The 20,090-nt window shown below is 46.5% G+C and overlaps 9 protein-coding genes across 9 annotated transcripts; 4 read left to right on the forward strand and 5 right to left on the reverse strand.

Moving 5' to 3' along the window:
- Positions 1 to 602: 602 nt before the first annotated feature.
- Positions 603 to 4,234, forward strand: EYB26_003884 (uncharacterized protein; the record flags this gene model as incomplete). Its single annotated transcript, XM_054263178.1, has 5 exons — positions 603 to 677; positions 777 to 1,274; positions 1,326 to 3,322; positions 3,378 to 3,576; positions 3,629 to 4,234. 5 exons carry the CDS (start codon positions 603 to 605, stop codon positions 4,232 to 4,234), a joined length of 3,375 nt encoding a protein of 1,124 aa, XP_054119153.1.
- A 1,250-nt stretch (positions 4,235 to 5,484) lies between these two features.
- EYB26_003885 (uncharacterized protein) lies at positions 5,485 to 7,376 on the forward strand (the record flags this gene model as incomplete). Its single annotated transcript, XM_054263179.1, has 4 exons — positions 5,485 to 5,557; positions 5,674 to 5,743; positions 5,804 to 6,024; positions 6,073 to 7,376. The coding sequence occupies 4 exons, from the start codon at positions 5,485 to 5,487 to the stop codon at positions 7,374 to 7,376; spliced, it is 1,668 nt and encodes a 555-aa protein (XP_054119154.1).
- A 595-nt stretch (positions 7,377 to 7,971) lies between these two features.
- Positions 7,972 to 10,034, reverse strand: EYB26_003886 (uncharacterized protein; the record flags this gene model as incomplete). The annotated part of the gene is made up of 3 exons (XM_054263180.1): positions 7,972 to 9,560; positions 9,612 to 9,956; positions 10,025 to 10,034. 3 exons carry the CDS (start codon positions 10,032 to 10,034, stop codon positions 7,972 to 7,974), a joined length of 1,944 nt encoding a protein of 647 aa, XP_054119155.1.
- Positions 10,035 to 10,446: 412 nt separating this feature from the next.
- Positions 10,447 to 11,382, reverse strand: EYB26_003887 (uncharacterized protein; the record flags this gene model as incomplete). Its single annotated transcript, XM_054263181.1, has 1 exon — positions 10,447 to 11,382. The coding sequence occupies one exon, from the start codon at positions 11,380 to 11,382 to the stop codon at positions 10,447 to 10,449; it is 936 nt and encodes a 311-aa protein (XP_054119156.1).
- A 122-nt stretch (positions 11,383 to 11,504) lies between these two features.
- On the forward strand, positions 11,505 to 12,418 carry EYB26_003888 (uncharacterized protein; the record flags this gene model as incomplete). The annotated part of the gene is made up of 5 exons (XM_054263182.1): positions 11,505 to 11,654; positions 11,725 to 11,738; positions 11,801 to 11,850; positions 11,921 to 11,991; positions 12,056 to 12,418. The coding sequence occupies 5 exons, from the start codon at positions 11,505 to 11,507 to the stop codon at positions 12,416 to 12,418; spliced, it is 648 nt and encodes a 215-aa protein (XP_054119157.1).
- A 737-nt stretch (positions 12,419 to 13,155) lies between these two features.
- EYB26_003889 (uncharacterized protein) lies at positions 13,156 to 13,705 on the reverse strand (the record flags this gene model as incomplete). The annotated part of the gene is made up of 3 exons (XM_054263183.1): positions 13,156 to 13,167; positions 13,234 to 13,305; positions 13,367 to 13,705. The coding sequence occupies 3 exons, from the start codon at positions 13,703 to 13,705 to the stop codon at positions 13,156 to 13,158; spliced, it is 423 nt and encodes a 140-aa protein (XP_054119158.1).
- Positions 13,706 to 14,346: 641 nt separating this feature from the next.
- Positions 14,347 to 15,573, reverse strand: EYB26_003890 (uncharacterized protein; the record flags this gene model as incomplete). The annotated part of the gene is made up of 1 exon (XM_054263184.1): positions 14,347 to 15,573. One exon carries the CDS (start codon positions 15,571 to 15,573, stop codon positions 14,347 to 14,349), a length of 1,227 nt encoding a protein of 408 aa, XP_054119159.1.
- Positions 15,574 to 15,950: 377 nt separating this feature from the next.
- Positions 15,951 to 18,055, reverse strand: EYB26_003891 (uncharacterized protein; the record flags this gene model as incomplete). The annotated part of the gene is made up of 2 exons (XM_054263185.1): positions 15,951 to 17,934; positions 17,991 to 18,055. The coding sequence occupies 2 exons, from the start codon at positions 18,053 to 18,055 to the stop codon at positions 15,951 to 15,953; spliced, it is 2,049 nt and encodes a 682-aa protein (XP_054119160.1).
- An 897-nt stretch (positions 18,056 to 18,952) lies between these two features.
- On the forward strand, positions 18,953 to 19,971 carry EYB26_003892 (uncharacterized protein; the record flags this gene model as incomplete). The annotated part of the gene is made up of 6 exons (XM_054263186.1): positions 18,953 to 18,992; positions 19,173 to 19,255; positions 19,378 to 19,446; positions 19,613 to 19,705; positions 19,789 to 19,803; positions 19,864 to 19,971. The coding sequence occupies 6 exons, from the start codon at positions 18,953 to 18,955 to the stop codon at positions 19,969 to 19,971; spliced, it is 408 nt and encodes a 135-aa protein (XP_054119161.1).
- Between the last annotated feature and the right edge of the window lie 119 nt (positions 19,972 to 20,090).

The following is a 20,090-nucleotide window of genomic DNA, read 5'->3' on the forward strand; positions in this document are numbered from 1 at the left end:
TTTCTGATTGATATGGCCGGAGACTGACATCGGAAAAGATGCTCGAGATAATTTGAGGTCACGTGTTGATTCTGGCGGATAATTACACAGAAGCGTCCTGACAAGCGCAATACGACGTTCTATGATAAATTACGGTAGGCTGTGTGAAGATGAATCTGACTCATGCTTCTTTTTCTTATGATTCGCTAATAACTGTGAAATATCAATTGTTACATATCCAAGCCTCATTAATATGCTCATATGAGTCAGATAGTTAATCCTTTGCATCCATTTGAAACCCCCTAATCGCATGGCCTTTTGCAGTCCTAAGTTTCGATCTTGTATCATATTATACGGTTTGTGTAATGGCAGTTGACCAATCTAAGTTTAGCAGGAACGATTTCCCCTTACCGAATCGTGCTTAGTGCGGGAAATAATTCATCAAAGGCTCACTCCGCAGAGTAACCCCCACTATAAAAAAGCAGAGTCATACCTTCGTTTCGAGGTATTCAGACATTTGACATACAGCAGAGTCACAGATATCTTCTGTGATAACAGACGAAAAGTCATATTTTGTTTGATTTTCTCCCTTCGCTCATTCTGCGAAACTAGTCAATTCCATCATGGCTGCTGCCGCCGCCGAGGCCGCGGCCCTCGATCCTAGCAACAGCTCGAAAAATACTCTGAAGATAGAAAATGTGCGCAGTTTTTGTTCCTTCATGTCACTTCATGATCATTGACTATTGAAGTCAATGATTGTTTATGTTATATACGAGCTAACCTCTTCTTTCCAACAGTTCGATAAGAGAAACCAACTCCAAGCAATCGAAAAGAAATACCAGCAACAATGGCGCGAAAACGGAGTCTTCGAGGTCGATGCCCCTTCCCTACAAGAAGTCCCCGCCGGCAAAATGTCCGCAAAGGAGCTTCGTGCAAAGTATCCCAAGTTCTTCGGTACAATGGCGTATCCTTATATGAACGGAACTCTACATGCGGGGCACAGTTTCACAGCCAGTAAAGTCGAGTTCATGACCGGTGTTGCTCGTATGCAAGGCAAGAGGGCTCTTTTCCCTCTAGGTTTCCACTGCACCGGTATGCCGATTCTTGCGTGTGCCGATAAATTGAAGGATGAGATTAAGCTTTTTGGCAAGAACTTTGAGGGGTACAAGCCTGAGGATGTTATGCCTGAACAGGCGCCTGCTCCTACTCAGGAAGTCTCTGTTGATCCAAGCAAGTTCTCGGGCAAGAAGAGTAAGGCTGCCGCTAAGACGGTCAAGGCAAAATACCAGTTCCAAGTATGCAGGTTGTGCCTATAATCGTTGTCGTTATCACGCTAACAGAACTAGATCATGTTGAGCATCGGTATCCCTCTCGAGGACATTCACAAGTTCGCCGATGAAAACTACTGGCTTGAATACTTCCCACCTCTCGCTATCCGGGACTTGAACAGCCTTGGCGCAAAGATTGATTGGCGACGACAGTTTGTGACCACTGACGCAAATCCCTACTATGACGCCTTTGTCCGCTGGCAAATGAACCGCCTGCACGAGTTGGGGAAGATCATGTACGGTAGCCGATATACGATCTATTCGCCCAAGGACGGACAACCTTGTATGGACCACGACCGGACAGAGGGTGAAGGTATCGGACCTCAAGAGTACACTGCTTTGAAAGTCAAGGTTACGGAATGGTCGCAGGCAGCTGCTGACCTTGTCAAGGGCAAGGTTGAAGATAATGCCAATGTCTACTTTATTCCTGCCACATTGCGCCCCGAGACCATGTATGGACAGACTGCGATCTTCTTGGGCCCTAAGATCACATACGGTATCTACAAAGTCGGTGAAAAGGAATACTATATCGTGACCAAGAGAGCCGCTTGGAACATGGCTTTCCAGGGAGTGTTCTTCGGCAGCGAGAACTTCCCCAAGAGTCAGGATGAGTTGCCTTTGGTTGCTGAAGCCACCGGCTCTACCTTTGTGGGCACATCCGTCTCGGCACCTTTGGCTCTCCATGACACCATCAAGGTCTTGCCAATGGAGACCGTGTCTGCCACCAAAGGAACTGGTGTCGTCACCTCAGTCCCATCTGACAGTCCCGACGACTTTGCTACAATCATTGATCTCGCCAAGAAGGCAGATTACTATGGTATCAAGAAGGAATGGGCGGAGATCGAAATTCTTCCTGTCATTGAGACACCAACCTACGGAAACCTCACTGCACCAGCTTTGGTGAAACAGTTAAAAATCAACTCTCCTAAAGATGCCACCCAGTTGGCCCAGGCCAAGGATTTGGCCTACAGCGAGGGTTTCTACAAGGGTACCATGCTTGTTGGCGAATTCAAGGGTGAGGCTGTCCAAACCGCCAAGGAGAAGGTCCGTCAATCTCTCCTCAAGAGTGGCCAGGCTTTCGCCTTTGCAGACCCATCAGGAAAGGTTGTCAGCCGAAGTGGCGACGACTGTGTCGTTGCTTACTTGGGCCAGTGGTTCTTGAACTACGGTGAGAACGATGCCAAGTGGCAGAAGACTACTTTGAACCATGTGGTCAATGACTTGAATACTTATGCCCCCGAGACTCGCAACGGTTTTGAGGCTAACCTCAGCTGGTTGAACCGATGGGCTTGCGCAAGAACATATGGTCTCGGTTCCAAGCTTCCATGGGATCAGCAATTCCTTGTTGAGAGTTTGAGTGATAGTACTGTTTATATGGCATATTACACCATCGCTCACTTGCTCCACGGCGACCGATTCGGAAAGACGACCGGTGTCTTGAACATCAAGCCGGAGAACATGATTGATGAAGTCTGGGACTATGTCTTCACAAGGCGCGAGCTTGATGACGAGGTGATTGCGAAGAGTGGCATTAGCAAAGAGAGCTTGCAAGCTATGCGAAGAGAGTTTGAATACTTCTACCCACTTGATGTTAGAGTCAGTGGAAAGGATTTGATTCAGAACCATCTTACCTTCTTCCTCTACATCCACATTGCTCTTTTCCCTCAGGAATACTGGCCACGGGGCGTCCGATCAAACGGTCACTTGTTGCTTAACGGTGAAAAGATGAGTAAGAGCACGGGTAACTTCCTTACTCTTAAAGATGCCGTGGACAAGTACGGAGCGGACGCTACTCGAATTGCTTTCGCCGATGCCGGTGACGGAATCGAAGATGCAAACTTCGACGAAACTGTTGCCAACAGCAACATCTTGCGTTTACACGCACTCAAGGACTTTCTTGAGGAGGCTGCCAAGGACGAAACCTTGCGAACTGGCCCTGCGGACTCTTTCTGGGACAAGTCGTTCAACAATACGATTAATGTGATTGTGGAGGAGGCCAAGACACACTATGAAAAGTATGTTCCTCGGTGCTTTTATTTTTGCAGTAAATGATATACTTACGGTTTTCAGTACCAACTTCAAACTTGCTCTCAAGTCAGGACTTTACGACCTTGTGAATGCCCGTGACGTCTATCGTGAGGCGACTTTGAGTGCCGGTGTGGGAATGCATCGCGATGTCCTCCTTCGCTATGCCGAGATTCAGGCATTGATCATTGCTCCCATTGCTCCTCATTGGGCGGAGTACATCTGGTTGGATGTCCTCAAGAAGGTACGCCACTCGACCATTTTGTAGTAAAATTTACATACTCACTGTTGAATAGCCCGAGACAATCCACCGACAGTTGTTCCCTGAGGTACCAGAAGCAGACGTTGCCTTGTCTGCTGCCGCAGCTTATGTCCGTGACATCTCTTCCAACATCACATCAGCCGAGGCCACCTACATCAAGAAACTCGCCAAGGGAAAGAGCTTAAGCTTCGACCCTCGCAAACCCAAGAAGGTGATCATCTACGTAGCCAAGAGCTTCCCCGCCTGGCAAGAGAAATACATCGACCTCGTCCGTGAATCCTTCGATTCCTTGAACTTGAAGATCGACGACAAGGGCTTGAACGCCAAGGTCAGCAAATTGGGCGAAATGAAGAAAGCCATGCCCTTCGTCCAGGGGCTCAAGAAACGCTTGATTGGTAACAAGGAATCTCCCGAGGCGGTCTTCGACCGCAAGTTGCCGTTTGATGAGAATGCGGTTCTCGCTGAGATGGTTATGGGATTGAAGCGGGTGACGGGCGCCAAGGAGATTGAGATTGTTGCCGTTGAGGAAGGTGGTAAGACAGGAACTGTTGTCGCGACGGGCGAGAAGAGGGAAGGTCTTAACGCTGAAAACTCTGTGCCCGGTCAGCCTACGTTTGAGTTTGTCAATATTGCCGAGTGAGAGTAAGGTTTGAAGGTTGTTCAACGATAAAATTATGCTGTTATACTTTTATTGACTCAAGATAGCATGTAGAAATACACTTTGATATTCGTATGAGGCATTTGAGAAGCTCGATCTCTTATACTCCGTATACTGCTAAAAATCGTAGTTTACATACAATCAACACTGAGACGCATGGAAGAAGGCGATGGACGGTGTGTGGGGTCACGGTTGTTTTCCGATTGGCTTCTGTTACCGCGAGGTTTACGGGATTTGGCTCGAGAAAAAGCATATCTACGGAGTATGAAGTTCAGCATACAGTTCAATCGGTCAAGTACATGGTCGTGTGAGTCAGTTCTCATCGGTCGCGAGGCATATGTACAGCGGGTGAGCCTTCTTACTGTATGCTGGCTGGCTGGAGGTGGTGTCTTCGGGGATGTATGTATACTACGTGACGCCCAGGAGAGCCAATCACGAAGTTTAGGGCAATAACCTATTATTCTAACTGCGTACGTACGTATTCTGATATGACATGTCTCCTACAGAGCACTACGGAGTATGTTGGTTGTTGGATTTAGGGTTAGAGATGACATGCAGGCATAATGTGGATAAAATGTTATGCAGGGTATATACATGACAAATTCCTAGTCCGCAATTGGGACATGCTGTAAGCTCAATACACTCCCCACACAAGCACCCATGATGTCAATACAGTATCAAAACACTGCAAATACGCGAACTGGCCGCACCCTAGGCTATTTATAGACTAGGGCATTCCAGTACGTGGCAGCCTGGGGCAGCTCAGCCACGCTTGGTGTTGGGTATTGGCCTCAAAGCTCAGGCATGTAACGGTTCTTGCCGTAAACCCGTCAACCGTCTCTCCAGATTACGTAGTGAACTGTGATCTGTGAACTCTGAACTCGTCCCATCTTCCTCTTCCTGGGACAGACCTCACCACTTAAAACTCTATCACGCAATCTCTGCCTTTATTATTTATTGTTTTATTGCCTTGTTTTGCAACTTAGTATTCTCCCTTGCTCTCAGTCTCAGTCGTACTCGCTCGCCACCAGCCTGGATTTCTACCCAGTCGCCATCCCCATCCCGCTTGTCGCCGCGCACGTCCGCTACCCAGAGAAAGTGGCGCCTGTTGGTGCTACCGTTCCCCGTGCCCGCCATCAGTCTACCTAGCCTGCCGATTCACCGAGAGCTGGCCTCCATCCCTCACGACCACATCTGATATCGTTGTGACAAGAACATAACAATCATACAACATGTCACGAGCTCTGCGGAGTGTGAAGAATGTCACAAAGGGCTATTCCTCAGTCCAAGTCAAAGTCCGCAATGGTGAGTTGCGCCACTTCCACAAGACCCTGGCATATTGCTGGGTTTGCATACTTGCAAAGGCGTCACTTTTGTTGTTTGAGTCCTTTCAATGCCAAGCTAACCGCCATTATCTGCAGCTACGAGCAACGATCCATGGGGCCCAACAGGCACGGAGATGGGCGAGATTGCTGCCCTCACATTCAACAAGTATGCTCCCGAAAAGCGATCCAACCCTCAGCTAAAATACTTGCTAACGATTATTGTCAGCCCCAGTGACTTTTACGAGATTGTCGACATGCTTGACAAGCGATTAAACGATAAGGGAAAGAATTGGCGCCATGTCCTCAAATCCCTCAAAGTGCTCGACTATTGCCTCCACGAGGGTTCAGAACTTGTCGTCACTTGGGCCCGGAAGAATGTGTATATTATTAAGACTCTCCGCGAGTTCCAGTATATTGACGACGAAGGAAGGGATGTTGGTCAAAACGGTATGTTGCCATCGCAATATATGCAAGGTTAATACTAACGCACCCTAGTTCGAGTGTCGGCCAAAGAACTTACTGCATTGATTCTGGATGAAGATCGTTTACGCAGCGAGAGATCCGACCGGAAACTGTGGAAATCTCGCGTGAGCGGTATTGACGAAGGCATACAAGGATATGGAGGATCGAGTGCAACCGGCGGTCAACGCTCGAATCGCGACAGACGCGAGCGCAGAGGCCGTGATGAAGATGATACAGAATATCAACTGGCAATCGAGGCCAGCAAGGTTGAAGCGGAAGAAGAACGCAAGCGACGTGAAAGGGCAGCCAGGGATGACGACGATGATGATCTTGCCAAGGCTATCAAGCTGAGTAAAGAAGAGGAGGAGCTGCGAAGGCGCGAATTGGAGGAAAGCAACGCCAAATCGTTGTTTGATGATGCCCCCGTAGCTGCAGCACAGCCGACAGGATACAATCAGGGCTACCAGCAGCAACCAGCGGTTGACTGGTTCGGCAACCCTCTTGATGCTCAACAGCCTTTAACAACTGGTTACCTCAACAATCAATATGCGCAGCCGAATGGATACCAGCCCACCGGTCAGATGAATGCATATAGCAATGGCTTCCAGATGCAACCAACAGGTTATGATCCATCTCAACAATTTGGACAGCCACAGAACAACTTCTATCAAACCCAATCCCTTCAGCCCCAGCAGACGGCATTTAACAACAACAACCCTTACGGAGCCAATCCCATGTACGGACAGGTACAGCAGCCTCAACAGGATAACTACTTGCAGCCCGGCAGTCACAACCCATGGGCTACTGACAAGCAGCAAGGACTTGATGCCCTCCGACCCATGCCTACTGGTTCGAACAATCCTTTTGCGTCAGCCATCAACCGGCCAGTTTCACAGCCTTCCCGACCTGGCCCGCCTACATTGAACACGCTAGCCGAGGAGAGGGCCACCACCGCTTTCAACCCTGCGCCGTCTGGACCTAACCCTATCGCAAACTACAAAGCACCTAGCCCGCTGCAAGCATCTGCAACCTCTGCTAAACCCACTCGCGACGATGGCCAATACTCCCGACTCAACGCTCTACTTGCAAGCGGTGAGGGTCAAGATACCTTTGGTAATACTGGTGATTTGCGTGTTCCTGCTCATCATACCGCGCCTGGTCAATTCATCAACTCTGCGGGTCAGGGATTTGGACCCCAGCAGACTGGAAGCAACCCTTTCTTCCACCAACAATTTACAGGCGTGCCTCGGCAGACTGGGTTTGGACAGTCGAGCAATCCCTTCGGCGCTCCTGGACACCAGCAGCAACAGCAAGGCGGAAGCTTGATCGATCTGTGATGTAAATCTGATGCATCTCTCTTTTCTGGGCCAAGTCGATGGTATCAAATAGATATTAACCGGTCTTTCCTCCATCTACTTCCATTGTGACGCAGTTTTTATTTTTCATGTGTGTGTATAGAGTCAACCAAATCCATCACCCGTATCCTTATCCTTGTCCATGTCCACCCTAAACACACCTGTCATTCATTCGGAGATTCATCCTATCTCTATTCTGTTTATTTCACATCCATCATTGAGCTTATTTCCCACCTGTTTACTTTGTCGAGTCTCCCCCATTCTTCATCAGTATCTTCTTCATTATTGTTTCATGATTTTGATTTCAACGTCCCAGTAGTTCGTCTTTTTATATCCTTCCGAAATCCTTTGAGAGCAATGATATCATCTTTTGGCTTGTTGACTAAAAATTCGTATATCCAGCCATGTTTGATGTTTCGAGTGCCTTGAAATGAAAAGCAGATTTGAAAATATCAAGTTGATTCAATCGAATGAAAGGTATATCCATATCGCTTATAACATTGAAGTACATGAAGAAATAGAGAATCGATATCATACAGTATACATGTACATAGAAATAGAAAAGAGAGAGGAGAATCTAAGCACCCTTCCCACCATGCAACGTCCTCTTCTTATGACTTATATTCCCCCTCCGCGGTCTATGAGCTCCCGACGTAAACCTCTTCCTCTTCTCAGCTTTACGTTTATCCCGAATGAAGTTCCATGTTTCTAGCGGCGGCCTTGCAGCGACGTGTTTTCCGAGGGGGGTGAAGACTTCTATTCTGGGCAAGTCGTGCTCCGCTTCGTATCGTCTGGTGCGCACCTGACAAGTCAACTCAATCCATCCGCAACCCTCGATAAGTATATCTGTGGAATAGACGCGGTACGGCAAGGTGTCGAGATTGGGGCGTATGCCGTGATCTTCCCATTTCTTTTTGATCATGCTTGGTAAATGGTTTAGCGTTACGTCTGTGGAGAGGGTGAATGTGCCTGCTGATCGGATTGTGGTGGCTTCTTCGCCCAGATGTTCGGGTTTGATGACGCTGTTGCCTCTATCGCCGCCGCCGGTGTTGTATTTCCTCACCCCTGACTGAATTTCGATTGCCTTTTCGGTACGCGTGACGTGCGTTTCGAGTGGGACGAAGCACGCTGCTAGTATCGTGAAATCTTCGGGGACGTCCTTGGGAGTTATTCTGATTAGTCCACCGCCAATGAGGAGGGACTGCCTGTCGCGGATGCTGAGTTGTTCGGACGGGTTGATGCGTTTGGTCATTATCAGGTCCGGTTTGTGCTCGTCGAGCATGAAGTCTTGGAGTGTGCCGCGGTCGAGACCCGGGAGGTCAATCATTTCGCCGTGGCCGCGGCCAAAGGGGATTCGAATTGGCCCAACGGTCGTTCCTGGAAGGCTTGAGACAACAGGGAGCGTTGGGTAGAGTTCTTCGCGTGGTGCAGGTGGCAGAAGGGCATCTGGGTCTAGGAATGGAGTCGCTTCTGGAGTTTCGTTGTTGGAACTCTTGAGACTGTTCTCCAGTTTCCGACTCTCCAATAATTGCGCAATCTTGTCCAGGTTTTTCGAGTCCTTCGGAAAACAAGACTCGATAAAACTGCTCTTCCCAACATTCGCTTTCCCGACTATCCATACACCACCACCATGCTGCCGAATCTCTTCCTTGACTTGACTCGTCCACCACCCGCGATGAGCACTAATCATATGCACATTGCCCAACCTAACATCCTCCCGACTCATATCCAGCTTCTTAAGAATGATCTCCCGAATCCGCTTCATCAACGAATCAACCTGATCCTTTGTCGCAGCCAACAGATCCGCACGCGTAATTACAAAATTTATCGTAGTCATCCGCTTGCCATACTTATATTTCTCAGTCTTAGACCGTCGATTTCGTGACCGTTGGTCTTGGAGGTCGAGTGCTTCGTAGATATTGGGGATGAGGGACATGGGGAAATCGGCGGCGTCGATTATGTGGTATACACGGTTTATTCTATGGGGTGATTCTTCGAGATAGGCGGCGATGGAGTCGATGGATGGTGAAGGGATGGATACGCCTTTGTTGTGGTGTAGTAGGTCATGGCATCGATCGCAAATTTGGGTGTATTGGGCTGTGGATTGGATGTATTCTGTAGCTGCGAGGAAGGTGCTTTCATCTTGTAGATCTTGTGTAGTGGTTTCTAGCTTCTGTTAGTGTCATGTTGATTGTGGCATCCTGCAAGGTAACTTACCAGCTTTATCTAAAGGATCTGAACCGGTGGCTCCATCATCCGTACCCTCGCCATCTTGAGATGAAATTGCACGCTGCTCTTTGACAATCGCTTGCTGCTTCTTATGCCACAACTGCTTCGCCTTCTTGCGAGTCCGACTATAGAACCCCGGCTCATTCGAATCTATCGTCTGCGCATATGCGCCGCATCCCGGACATGATATAGGTAATGTGTCCGCATGAAGAGAGATAGATGTTGGAGGTAATGGTGGAATAGCGGAGTCTGTGTCCTCGCGCGGCGCTACCGAAGTCTCTTCAACGAGTATTTTGCGATGCTGCACTGGTACCGGAGGAGAATTATGAGGCGCTGTAGATGCATCGGTACTCGAATAGCGCGATCTTATAGCACATTGTAAACTGCGTCTATTCACATACGGGCGTACATATGGTCTTGTCGAGGAGGAAATATTCCGCGCCAATCGAGATAGGAGCTGAGTTCTTCCGGGGCAGTGACAGGATTTTGATATAGCTGGTATCCTTCTAGATAAATGAGAATAATAAAGGGACATCATGCCACGAACATCATGTAAATGCACAAAAATTGATTGTTGATAAGATTGATTCTGGCATGCCAAAAAATAAATGATGCAGCGCGGCGTGTTTGGTGCATGTGCGGAGCCGTAAATTTTCTTAGTGGCGATCCCGATAAGCCTGATATCGATAAGGGGTCTATTTCTTAATGAGGACAAACATTGGAAGAATATATTCTGAGTTCATGATATTTGGTTGTATTAAGAATAAAATTCATTATGCGCTTGCTAAATAATTCAATTTCATGTACAACCCTAATGTAAAAGTTAAGCAGGTGCCTTGCCCTTGCCCTTGCTATCCTCAGGGTCTTCGTCTTCATCACTGCTCATAAACTCATCATCCTCGTCGAATCCAATAAACCTCCGCGATGTAGCGGGTTTAGAAGATGACGGTACTGGAGCTGAAGCCTCTGGTTTGCCTTCATCCTCCTCTTCATCCTCCTCTTCATCAGCGCTCTCGCTCTCATCCTCCTCTTGACTGGAATTACCCTCGCTCGCACTCGTACTTGAGCCACCCATAATTGCATCGCGCAGATTATCATTCCACCCACCGTCCTTCATCGCAGCAAGAACAGCTTCGCGTGCTTTCTCGCTCATCTCTTCCCTATCTTCCATCCACTGACCATCCAAACGGCTCTTCCCACCACCATTCTTGATCTCTTCGGTACGTTTTTCAGCCATTTCGACTATAGCCTCCCATCGCCGTCGGCGTTCTTCTTTCTCTTTCTTATCCATCTCTGGTTTCACGGCAAGATATTCGGCCAGTGCTTTGGCTTCATTGACTGTGCGTAGACGTCGTCCGTCAAGGTTCCGGTTTGAGCCATTATTTTCGCCTTGGTTGCGCTTGCGTTTGCTTGACATGCGGCCACCTGCAGCACGAAGCTGGGAGCCGAAACCACCTTTCCCTCCTCGCAGAGGCACGGAGAGGCGAAGGGGTAGAAGATTATTCTCGGGCGATGCATATTGGTGAGTTGAGAGAAGAGATGATATGGGGAGTGTAGATTCTGGTAGCAACTGTCTGTTTCCGAATGTTGTGAGTGTGAGGTTTGCGGCGCTACGCTTAAGCGACTCTGGAAGATAGTGCTCGATTCTTTCTGTGAGGTCTGTGATGGTTGATGTGATCGGGAGAGAGAATGAGAGGGTCGGTGGCAACGCCAGTCCTGAAAAGGACGACAATAGAATGTTTATATGTTGCGCAGCCATTATGATATATGACTTTGTCACGACAATTAGTCTTCTTGATCTTGTCGAGAGCGTAGATGATTATGCTGAAGACTACGTAGTAAGACTAAGTCAAGGAGATGATCCACACTGATGAGGCGACGATGGCGGCGGCGGAGGCTGGGCGGAGATTGCATATTCAGCACGTGACTTTAAGCGCGGGTAGACTATTCCAGATTAGTGATATAATTAGGGCTTACCCTCGACCGCAACTCATCCGCACTTTAATCAAACGGGAAATTCAAGATCGATTTGTTCGTCAACCAACCAACGCTCAATCAAATCATCCAGCATCGTCAAAAGCGATTCCACGAATAGCGACAGGAACTCGCGACAATGTGCGTATATCTTCATAACAGAAAGATCTGCGATTGTGCACAATGCTAATTTCCTGATGCAGGCTTATTCCCAAGGCCGACCGCAAGAAGATCCACGAGTACCTCTTCCGTGGTATGTAGCAATCGAAACACTTTGACTCGGTCCGTCATCTTGAAGAATGGTTTCTGACATTGTTGAACAGAGGGTGTGCTCGTGGCCAAGAAGGACTTCAACCTTCCCAAGCATGGAGAAATTGACACCAAGAACCTTTACGTAAGTTCTCGAAAGCGACTACAAAAAAGCGAGAGAGGTTTATCAATACTCATCAAACGAACAGGTCATCAAGGCTCTTCAGTCCCTAGACTCCCGCGGATACGTCAAGACCCGTTTCTCCTGGCAATACTACTACTACACCCTCACCCCCGAGGGTCTCGACTACCTCCGTGAATGGCTCCACGTCCCCGCTGAGATCGTGCCTGCCACCCACATTAAGCAGCAACGCTCCCATGCTCCTCCCCGCGGTATGCTCGGTGGTGAGGAACGTGAGCGTCGCCCTGGTGGCCGTGGTGGTCCTCGTGGTGACCGTGATGGCGGTTACCGTCGTCGCGAGGAAGGAAAGGAGGGTGGTGCCCCTGGCGAGTTCGCTCCCACCTTCCGCGGTGGATTCGGCCGTGGCCGTGGTGCTGCTCCTCCTTCATAAGAACTTCGCAACCAAAATGGGATTGTTTAATCGACTTTTCTCTTGCGGCGATCACTTCCATTCTTCGAAAGTTTATTCTTTGTTGAATGGTTAAGAAGGAAAAATGAATTCAAAAAACGGAAATTGAGATGTGTAATGCCTTTATGTTTACAGTTTCCAACTCTAAAAACTAGAATAATGGCAATTCATGACTCAAAATCCTTGTTATTGGCTAATAATTATAGAAGTAGGCTATAACAAAGCCCAAGTCTTAGGTTACAGGATGTATTGATATCTACGTAGGTAAGACGTTCTTGGTCACAAGCATTCAGCCATCTCAAATCTGATCAGTAAATACAATGTTGCCAATATCCCCATTAAAATGACGAAGTATCCAACTCCGTCTGCTCAAAACTGGAAATAAAAAAGCAAATAGCAACTACATATCTTACCCACCCCAGTCTTTTCACTCCGCTTGTCCTGGTTGCCAATCAATATTTTGCAAACGACCTCGCTGATTCTCCTTTGTCCTAAGGTTGCCTTCATGACTGCGAGGATCTCAAGTACCTCTACACTAAGAAGCTCTTCCTGGTTCTCACAATCAAGCTCCAAAGCAAGCATGAAATGAGTCTTTTTTTTCTGCGTCCGCTCTCGGACGTCGCTCCCAGTAGCACGCTTGTATGCACAGTGGTTCCGTTTCACAACTATTTTCAGTGTTGTCGCCAATGGTACCATCATCGTCCGAGTCGATTCCTGGATCACAGAAGCTCCTGCATTCATGTAAGTAGCAAAATTCTCCAGATCTGGTTGATTCATCGAAATGAAAAGGTTCTTACTCTTGCCAAAACCACCTTGTGAAGGTACCAAGGCTTTGCCTGGAAACGTATTTGCTTAGAGGAATCCCATCCCTGTGTGCAGTATCCACGAGGTGAACCAATATGAGAAGCAGACTATCGGCAGTCAAGATACCAGGGCATTCTTCAATCGGCTCCTCGAAAACCTCTGAAAACTCTTGAGGTGACGCTCTTTGTCCTTTTCAGAGAGTTTGTAACGAAAGTAGTCTTCCTCACTCATGGGTTGGAAAAAAGAGAGCTGTTTCGAGTCGGAACTTTCGTTATTCTGACCAGGCAAGTCCAAATCGTAAGCTCGTATTGGAAGGTTCACAATATTCTGATCGTTCAATAGTATAACGAGCATCTCGCTGAGCGTCTTGTGCAAGTTTTCGATAGCTTTTTCGACATGCGGTCTCTCTAATTTGAGATTCTGACCCTGAGAAAGGAAGGGAATTGATTCCTTCTGGCTCGACATGGTGACTGACTCGTGATGAAAAGATAGTGATGAGAGAGTGTGAGTAATAAGGGGAGAACAGAGGCCAAAACCCAAGGTTGATAGTTGATGAATGATGGTTTACAGAGTATGTAAAAGGGACATGACAAGGGCGGTCGACGGCACGTCATAAACTCAGGCATCCACCGCAACTTTGTCCCCTACGATGAAATAAATGTCTGCGGTAGTTTCCACCTCAATGAATACTTGAAAAATGATCTAAGGTAGAACAATAGAACTCACTACAATCCATAATTGGCTATTGCTCCGCCACTTAGAGTAGTCTTCGCCTGGGTCGAAAAGTACCTCTTCATGTCTGTTTCCTAAATAGGAAAGTCGATACCTAACTAGGCAACTAAGCGATTTCAAACACAGCTTGACTCAATCATACATTTCATCGCTGACGATTACTTGCCAAAACTAAATGGACAGTGAGCCTTTATCTTTCCATTATGTTTGTTTCGTCAACAAATAACTTACTAACTGTGCTGTAGCCGGCTTCTCACGGGCCAAGCGCGGCACGAGGTGCTTCTTCTGCTGGCAAACCCAGATGCTGATTATTAGCAATACCTTATGGTACTCATTTAAAAATAATATAGAGAATTAGATAACCAGTAATGAAATTAACGTAATCTACGGTTATCTGCTGAAGGGATGGGTGGCCTTCCCATTGCCACAGCTTCGTCTCGAAACGCATTCAGAATCACGTCCTTGTTCTGCACCAAGGAAATCTTTCTTTGCCGATCCGGTATGTTAATATAGAAAGCCTCATCCTGCCAATGGCAACTTAATTGCTCGCTAAAGCTTTGCCGAACCAATACTCTGTATGATGAACATAAAGTTTCTGCATCAAAATTTGGGAAAACATCGTAGAAGCTATCCTGATTGAGTAGCATGCTTGTATATTGAGAACCAAAATTGGAGGTGTTCTTGAAAAACAAAGGCACAATGGCTCGGAGAATGTTGTCTGACAAAGCAGTTTGTCTGTCTAAGATAGTAATAGCAAACTGCCTCATTTCCTTATCAGAATTCTCTAGTTGACGCATTATAGCGTAGAAAATATCTTCTGGCAAAGTAGTTTGGCTGCCCAAGGCATTAATAGCAGACCACCTTATACTTATATCAGAATGCCCCAATTGACGCATTATAGCGTAGAGAATATCTTTTGGCAAAGCAGTTTGTCTGCCTAAGACATAAATAGTAGACTGCCTTATATCCTTATCAGGATCCTCTAGTTGACGCATTATAGCGTAGAGAATATCTTTTGGCAAAGCAGTTTGGCTGTCTAAGGCATAAATAGTAGATTGCCTTATATCCTTATTGGAATGCTCTAGTTGACGTAATATAATATAGAGAATATCTTTTGATAAAGTAGTTCGGCTGCTTAAGACATCAATAGCAGACTGCCTTATATCCTTATTAGAATGCTCCAATTGACGTATTATAGCGTAGAGAATATCTTCTGGTAAAGCAGTTTGGCCGCCCAAGGCATCAATAGCAGACTGCTTTAAGTTGGTGAACACATTCTGTCCTAGAAAAGATATGGCCTGTTTTAGGAGGCCAGATGAGAGGTTTGATCGATGCTGCAGAGCCCTTAGGATAGTTTTCTTCACATTTTCTGGCTCCTCATTCATCATAGCAACCAAGGCATCGTCCGGAAACTCCATTTCATAACACAACTTCATTTTCTCCATAAGCTTGTGCTCAAAAATCGCCCATTGTTTTAATTGAACCTCCATCTCTTTTCGGAGATGCTCTAAACGGGGTTCTGCAGGCAATTCACTGAAGCAATGCATGAGGAGCCGTTGATGTGTAGGTCCAAGTAAATCACGTGGTTCACTGTCCAGCATTCGGAGGAACTGAAGCAGATGTTCTTCGTTCTGACGAGATTGAATAAGCCTGTGACAAAGCGCCAAAATATGTTATACCGCGCATTGTATTTCTCTTTCTGCAGAAAGTTGCGAGGTTGGATGACAGGTTGGGTTTTACCATGATTGCCACTAATCGTAAAACAAAAGAGTGGCTTTTCAGATATCCACTGCCGTACAAAATGCCTGGCTGCAAAAAATTCTTGAAAGGTAAGATGTAGAAAATGATAGGTTTTCTCTTCCTCTTTTAATGTAGAGTCTGAAGTGCGCAGGAAAGAGATCTTCGCCAGGACGTTATCAGAGAGGGCCACGCCCTTAGAAGGCAATCGCTCTATTATCTCATCCCGGTAATCCATAACTTAACTATTAAAGTCGACAATGTTATTGTAGAGGCCAGAGAATGCCAAGGATTCAAGAAACTCAATTTCGTCCTCCACCAGGGGCTCAATTTGTTTAGCTGTCCTTAGACATAAAACTTCATTCTTAGTAAGTTGCTTTCCGTAACGTGTTTTTTCTAATTGGTCGATATCCTTTGTCCACAATTTTAGCATGATTGCCTGGTAGAGTGCCGTCATGTTTTTCGGTCCACCATCTAACTGAAAGTCATGATTCCAACTATAACAGAGTGCATCAAGTTGAATAGGGATCCGAACCAAACCCCGAATAAGCCAACGACTGTTGATGAATTTCTGAATCTGTTCTGCAATGTCTTTATCAGACACCTTTTCGATATAAGTCATAACCTGGTTAGGGAGGAAGCCAATTGTTTCTAATTCAAGGTCAAATGGCTCAAGGTAATTTCGATTCAACGTTTGGGGACGAGTGGTGACAATGACTTGGGGCTGTCTAAGAAGATGGGCTAGAAACTCATCCATAGGAGTTCCCCAATTTTGAGGCACTTCGTCTAGTCCATCAAGTATAAAGAGAGTCTTTTCACGTGCAAGTGGCTCGTTTACAGATGACCACATTTCCTGGGCCAAGTTTCTACCTTGTGGGCGTTGAGAGAAGTATTCATCGTAGAATAGGTCTCCCATATTGTATGTTGTAGACGACGACTTGAATTTGAGCTTCCGGAGTGGCACCCAAAATACCCAGTCAAATAAATCTTTCCACATCCCACTGTACAAATAATCGTATACGATCTTTTTGCACAACGTTGTCTTTCCCACCCCCGCGCGCCCTTGAATTAAGATTCTCTTTGGCATTATAACCTTCTCCTCTGACTGCTTTCGTGGGTCAAAGAGGGTTTTTAGAGAGATCTGCGCGCTAGTGTTGACAGTGTCAACTTTGAGGCGGCTAAAGAGTGGAAATGGAGAAGATTCTTGATCAGCATGCGTTTTGGTTGAGGGTGAATGCTCCACTATTGCAAGGTTGATATAACAATGGTCCATTGGTAGCAGTTTACCAGATAATCGTTGAATGTCAAGACGCTTTGCATCACTATAGAATTCCCGCAAAGCAGCGTTTGCAGGAGTAAGACAAGCTGAGTCCGAGAGAGAGCCTTTTTCTGTAGTTTTTATATCACATGTATTGTAGCTATAGGCAGGAACAACAGTTAACAGCAGCTTAGCATAAGCCGCCGCGATAAGGGCCGCATACCCCTGCCACTGCTTCTGTTTATGAGAGTCACAGTAGTCAGAGATCCCGCGAATCACTAGAGTGGGGAGCTGGTTCATGAGGCCAGCGCCTTCCATTTCAAAACAGAGGATCCCCAATTGTTGAGCGAGGCGGTCCCGTGTCTCTGAGTCTTTCATAACCTGATCTCCGGATGCGATCAACCCATAGTGGATATAAGGTGTCCTATTTTGCCGCAGTGGTCGGTGAATGAACTGCTTTTTGTCACAATGTCCACAGTCGATTTCTTTATTAATATGGTGATAAGATAATTGAAAGAGATAATCAGTGTGCTGACTTGGAGGTGTGAATCTTCTTTTCATATCCGGGTTCCGTTCTAATACATCCGACACAATATGTGAAATGGTATCCTCACTTCTAGCCAGCTGGATCGCTTGAAGATGGGCAATATGTGTTAAAAGAACCTGCGGTGGGGAGTTCAACGTGCCGGTTTGCTCGAATTGCCCGCCTTGAATTGTCTTGCCGTAATCATACTGGATGACTCCACTATATTTTCCGACTGGCTTGCTGACCACCACATCACCCAATCGAATGTCATTGCTGTTGTTTGGGGCACCGCCTCCGATTCCAACCATAAGCGTGTACTGAACGTGAGGAAAGGTTGAAATTAAACGAGAAACGACTGTTGCAGCAGATATGGTACCGTAAATGCCAGTTGGCAAACAAGTAATAACAACGTGATGGCCATTTAAAGCACCGAGGATATAACTTAGGCGTTTGGGTCAGTAGTGGGTTTGGGTAGGGCCTGATGGATCTCATCTAACATGACCTGTGCTGCCGCCAGCTCTACCGGCAGTGCACATATCCATGCAATAAATAGTATAGTCATTGTGTGTGAGCGGAGCCATCGTCTAGCATGTAGAATTGAAGAAAAATTGAGTCTGCTTTGCTCAAGAAAACCACATGGGCGCTGAAGTCTATCCAGCAAGCTCGATCAGGCTGAAAAAGGGAGGGGTAGCTTGCTACGTTCTGCGATAAAAATCATAAGGCTGATCAACTTACCTATGAAGAGCCAATCATATGCCCGTAAATTGATTACCTACCTGGGTGAATGGGCTTGCATCATCTTACTGGGTGATGCAGAAGATGAAACTCGCAAAGTGCCGGGTCGACTACAATGTTATGAAGGTACCAGACCCGGCACAAAAATGATGGAAGATGATGCGGTCATGATATTTGGGAAGCCGATGAAAGATTACCTCCAAAGAGTAGAGAACGCTAACCGGCCGACTCTATACTGAGCAAATGGTTCGTCAGTGGTGCTACATGTCGGCTGATACGATTCAAGACTTCAAATTTCTTGAGCTGTTCTATTAAATGTTCGCACCTGATAGCATCATATCCCTGTTCGTGAAGTTTCTCTTGTGGTATCTTTGTAGGCGGTTGGTCAACCATGTCAATTGGATGGATATATGTCCCAAATTTCGTAGACTCATGAGATTCTCAAGCATTGGTCTCATATAAAATAAAGAAAACAAATTAGAGCACACTCCGTACCCCAAGCTCATGCCATAGAAACAGCAATATCATCCGACATGGTAGAAAGAGAAGATTGGAGATTTGTTGTAGATCAACGTTGACTCCAGGCCCCACTTTTCTCCGGCATCTCCAGCGGTATGTGTTAAGGTGGTTCCTTCCATCTACAACTTCCATCCCTTTGACAATAGACCATATAACACACCTCATTTCAGATAAATCCGACACCTAAACCAGTCAAGCATCCAAGATGACTTCTCCAGCTTGCATATTCTGCAAAATCATCAAGGGTACGGCCGTACCTAACAACCATGGATCCTTCACGTTCCCCCTCAGAGCTCCCCGCATCCAAATATATCGAAGTTGCCAAGGGCGAGAAGACCAGATATCGCCACTTTCCAATACATCTGAGCCCAATTGACTGAGTACATTAAACTGTTCCGAAACGAGACTGATCTTCAATGAAACAGGTGACATCCCATCCTTCAAGATCTTCGAGAGCGACAAAGTCTTTGCTTTCCTCGATATCCAGCCATTGAGCCGTGGACACGCTGTATGTCTTTGACCTTCCAAACCAATAAGTCTGACTCCTTGAGCAGCGCATGGCATGAATATGGGTCACCCGTATGTATAGATGGCTAAGGCTAACGCAATTGCTATTTCAATGTATAATAGCTCGTCATCCCCAAATTCCACGGCGCAAAACTCACAGATATTCCGGATGAGTATTTGACTGAGCTTCTGGTATGCATAACCCTCTTTCTATCAAATCCCAAGAAAAGAAGAGCATATCAGAGCAGAACGTCTATTTTATACGACCAAGGCTTTAAAATGCGGACCTTGGAGGCCATTTGCCCGCCCCATCTACCGGCTTTTTATTGGCTTTACTAACGAGTCTTCAAATATATAGCCCGTCGCAAAGAAAATTGCCGTAGCAACCGGTGCTGAAGACTTCAATGTCTTGCAGAACAATGGTCGTGCCGCACATCAGCTTGTTGACCATGTTAGTCCTTTCTACTACTCACTATCACTGCTTCAACGATACACGGATTGAGCTGACTTTATGAAATTTCTTGCGTGCGATAGGTTCATTTCCATGTGGTATGTTCTATTTTACATCCTTTCTAGTGTATGAAATGGTTATTGATATGTTGTAAACAGATCCCCAAGCCAAATGAGACAGAAGGTCTAGGAATCAAATGGCCCTCCCAAGAAACAGACATGGACAAACTCAAGGCCTTGTTCGAGGAGCTCAAGAGTAAGATGTAATCACATCTCTCTCTATCTATTATCTGAACCCAGGATCGGTTATGGAGAATGGGTTATAGGAAGAAAGAGTTATTGAAATGCGATTCATTCTGTTCAATTGCTGTATCAAATAATAACTC

The sequence above is a fragment of the Talaromyces marneffei genome, chromosome 3, assembly GCF_009556855.1.
Source record: "Talaromyces marneffei chromosome 3, complete sequence".
In the NCBI taxonomy this organism is placed as follows: domain Eukaryota; kingdom Fungi; phylum Ascomycota; class Eurotiomycetes; order Eurotiales; family Trichocomaceae; genus Talaromyces; species Talaromyces marneffei.